Source organism: Priapulus caudatus, unplaced genomic scaffold, assembly GCF_000485595.1.
Source record: "Priapulus caudatus unplaced genomic scaffold, Priapulus_caudatus-5.0.1 Scaffold30, whole genome shotgun sequence".
NCBI classification, from domain to species: Eukaryota; Metazoa; Priapulida; class Priapulimorpha; order Priapulimorphida; family Priapulidae; genus Priapulus; species Priapulus caudatus.
In genome coordinates, this window is record NW_014577091.1 from 244,269 (window position 1) to 247,852 (window position 3,584).

Sequence of the window (3,584 nt, forward strand, 5' to 3'; positions counted from 1 at the left end):
CTGACTAGCGAATAAAAGCTGTCGGCTCTGTAGCACACGTGCTCTTTTAGCATGCATCGCACACACTCATTCGTTAGACGTAGTGACGTCAGGTTTCACCTTCGCCACATTCTGGTAGTTGCTGCAGCGTGGTTTTAACGAGAACGTTTCTAGTGAAAATGGCTTTCTCCACTATCAAGTACGCGAAACTGCTTATGGCCAGTGGTCCACTCGCACAGAAGACAGTTCTGCCACTGACAGCCAGCGCTATCCAAAGCAGGAATTGTAAGATTGCAGTTTGAATTTTAACTTTTCGTCCATGCATGATTGCTGGTCAGTCTCAGTGGTCATGCTTTTTTGCATTCACCTTCACTGAGCATAGGGAAAGTGCCTAGGTCACATACTGATTACTGTGAAGGCCTAGTGTATCATCATCATTTATTTTATATAGTTATAATATATTTAATATTTTTTATCTTAATTTATTCATATCTTTATCAATTATAGGCTTAGTATAGGCTTCTTTGTTCTCCACTGTCCACATGTCAGAGCATTATGATTATAACGATGGGGTCGATACTCGGATAGTTCATTTGATTTGGCTCATTCAGCCATCGTTAAATTTGATCGTTTGAATTAGTGATTGTGTCTAATACTGTTGAGAGGGTCTATGCCCCCCAGGGTACTGCCGGAACGTACCCTGGTACTATCTAATATGCCGGACCGTACCTCGCCTACTCCACCAACGAGTCGCCTACGCCTACTCCCTAACCCTAACCCTAACCCTAACCCTAACCATATCAGATAGTTACCAGGGTACGTTCCGGTATACCGGACCGTCCGAACGTACCCAGGTTACGCTCCGGCAGTACCCTGGGGGACTAGTTCATCCGGCTGTACTAGGCAGTACTTACTACTAGGCAGTCCGGCTGGTGTGTTACGTCATGCGCAAAAGCTACCTAATAAACTAGGCCACCTCTATATTCCACCTAGATGCTGCATTTCATTCAGAAGTTGCAGTGCTTTAAATTTGAATACAGTATATATCACAGTAGGAGCAATAGGCCTAATGCGAGCATTTTCATGCTGTACTGTTACACCCATGCATGAATAACGTTTCAGCCATCGTTTCTTAAGTTTTAAAAAGGCTTACATCGTGCATCGCATTCCCTATAATCATGGGCAGTGGCATGGCAGAAAACTTAAATAATCTTATTCTGGGTAGTTTACTCCGTTTCTATTTTTAAATTGACCGATATCTCGCGCTATCGCGAGATAGTCCGAGATTCACAAGAAATGGCAGCGGGAATCAAAACGAGTAATCAAAGCTCGAATCGTGCATGTTTTGGTGAATATGGCCAAGATACTTAGCAGTGCTCGAAATAAGAAAAAAAATGTGGTTGTCCTGCGGACAACCCCGGCATCAAATCGGGTTGTCCGCAACAATTTCTGGTTGTCCCAAAAAAAATCCCCAAATCTCCTATTTTCAATCACATAATAATATAATCAGAAAACACCCAAAAACAGTGGCGTAGCCAGGATTTTTTAACAACGAGGGCCAAAAACAGCGAACTGCGCAAAATAGTGGATGACTTAATATTTCACTGGCTCCTCCGCCTCCCTCTCCACACCCTACGGCTCCCCTACCTCTCAGCTCTGCAATCTTTGTTTTGGGCGCCATGCGAAAAGGCGACATTTTTGTTCATTTTTCTCTGCTCCCAAAATATGTAATTGTTCAGTGGCGGGTCTAGGATTCCAAGGAGGCGGGGTGAAAACAGGCGGGGGGTATGGGGGTCCTCCCCCAGAAAATTTTGGAAACTTGCTGGTTTGCTGGTTCCAAATCGAGTTCACCTTTCATAAATCAGAAAACCTGACATATGATATTATACCAGTGTTGGAAATAGCAGCTGGTCCCATATTTTTATATTATTCACGATTAAGATTTCTTGATGAGCTAGAAAACACTCGGATTTGAAGTATGAAACTGAACATTATTGTGCTAGCTAGCCTATACCAGTTGGTTGCATGGGATTGATTGTCAGTTCAGATGCAAAATATTGAAAGCAAAAGGTTATACACCATAGATTAATTGGGTACCACGCGTATATAAGATAGCCGAGTCGGTTTAGAGTTAGTGTAAGGGTTAGAGATAGGGTTTTTTGGTTGTCCACCGGACAATGTCTCAGACTGGTTAGGTTGTCCGGCGCAAATTCTGGTTGTCTCGGACAACCGGACAACGCTTATTTCGAGCACTGCTTAGAGACAAGAATCTTTACTAGTGCAATTGTCAATGTGTGTGTTGTACATAAGACTTCTTACCACTGGGAGCTACATATATTGTCACTGTATCAGATGTCCCAGATTTAAGTGGCATATATATGCTGCCACGTCTAGCCTCTCAACCAAAGGTCTACCATGCAGTGCCCAAGTAGGAACTCTCAAAAAATACCACAATCAATGCATTTTATGGAAATTGCATGTACCACTTGAAGCTGTAAGATCGGAATCCCTATTTGCAGAAAGATATTGTGTTACTGGAAAAGGTGCAAAGAAGGATGTCGCGTACGATTCCAGAAATTAGTCATTTTTCCTATGAACAGACTAGAGAAACTAGGACTTATAACACTGGAACAGAGAAGACTAAGAGGAGACCTCATTGAAGCTTTCAAACTAATGAATGGCTACGAAGTAATTGACCCTACAAAATTCTTTACAAGAGTGGAATACAACAGTACTTGTGGCCATAGCCTCAAATTGTTCACTTCGCGTGCACGACTAGAGTTAAGGAAACATTTTTTCAGTTTTAGAGTAATAAATCATTAGAATAACCTGTCAGAAGAAGCAGCACAAGCTAAATCAATTAACTCGTTCAAACGCCATGTGGATGAATATGTAAGGATGGGGGTTTATACAATACAGTAGTCTTAATTCCTACCCTTCGATCCACTCCAAACCTACAGGTGAGGGGTGGAATCAGGTAAATCAGGTAAAGCACATGTCTGGTACACAATGACAAGGTTTGTGTGGATCATCAAAACCCTAAACAATCTTGAAATTTTTTTAGTCTTATTTTCCATGTTTGGTAACTCCTGGAAAAATCTGGTCCTGTAAAGTCCCAGGAAATTGAGTATTATTGGGCTTGGTCTTAGAAAGTCCTTCAAATTGAACACAATTGACCTTGTCCACTAGATGCTTTTCTCATATAAGCACCAAGCAATATCCCACCTAGTTATGTTTTTAAAATACAATGAAGACTATATTAAAGCTAGTCTACAATAAACCTGGAACAATAAAACCACGGTGTAGTTGAATTGATGTATTTATGCTAATTATAATGTCCTTATTCATGTTTACAAGGTTTAAATTTTATGACATTAGTAATATATTATACTTTCATAATTTAATCTATCTGAGTGTACACTGTACAGTACATATATATAAGCTGCGTTCACACGAGGATTTCAGTTCCGTACTTGAGCGTTCACGCGCTAAAATATACGTGGCTTATTCAGTACCGTACTGAAATACGCGGCTTACATGGCGCGGAATCATATTCCGCGCCAAGTAAGCCGCGTATATTCGGCACCACGCTCGCCGCGTAATGT

The 3,584-nt window shown here is 41.4% G+C and overlaps 1 protein-coding gene across 1 annotated transcript in view; it reads left to right on the forward strand.

Moving 5' to 3' along the window:
- Positions 1–85: 85 nt before the first annotated feature.
- LOC106816106 (isocitrate dehydrogenase [NADP], mitochondrial-like) overlaps positions 86–3,584 on the forward strand; it is a 14,049-nt gene continuing 10,550 nt past the window's right edge. Inside the window, exon 1 of the mRNA XM_014820663.1 lies at positions 86–264. Coding sequence (XP_014676149.1) covers positions 159–264 — 106 coding nt within the window. The 5' untranslated portion in view covers positions 86–158. The remainder of the gene's footprint in view (positions 265–3,584) is intronic.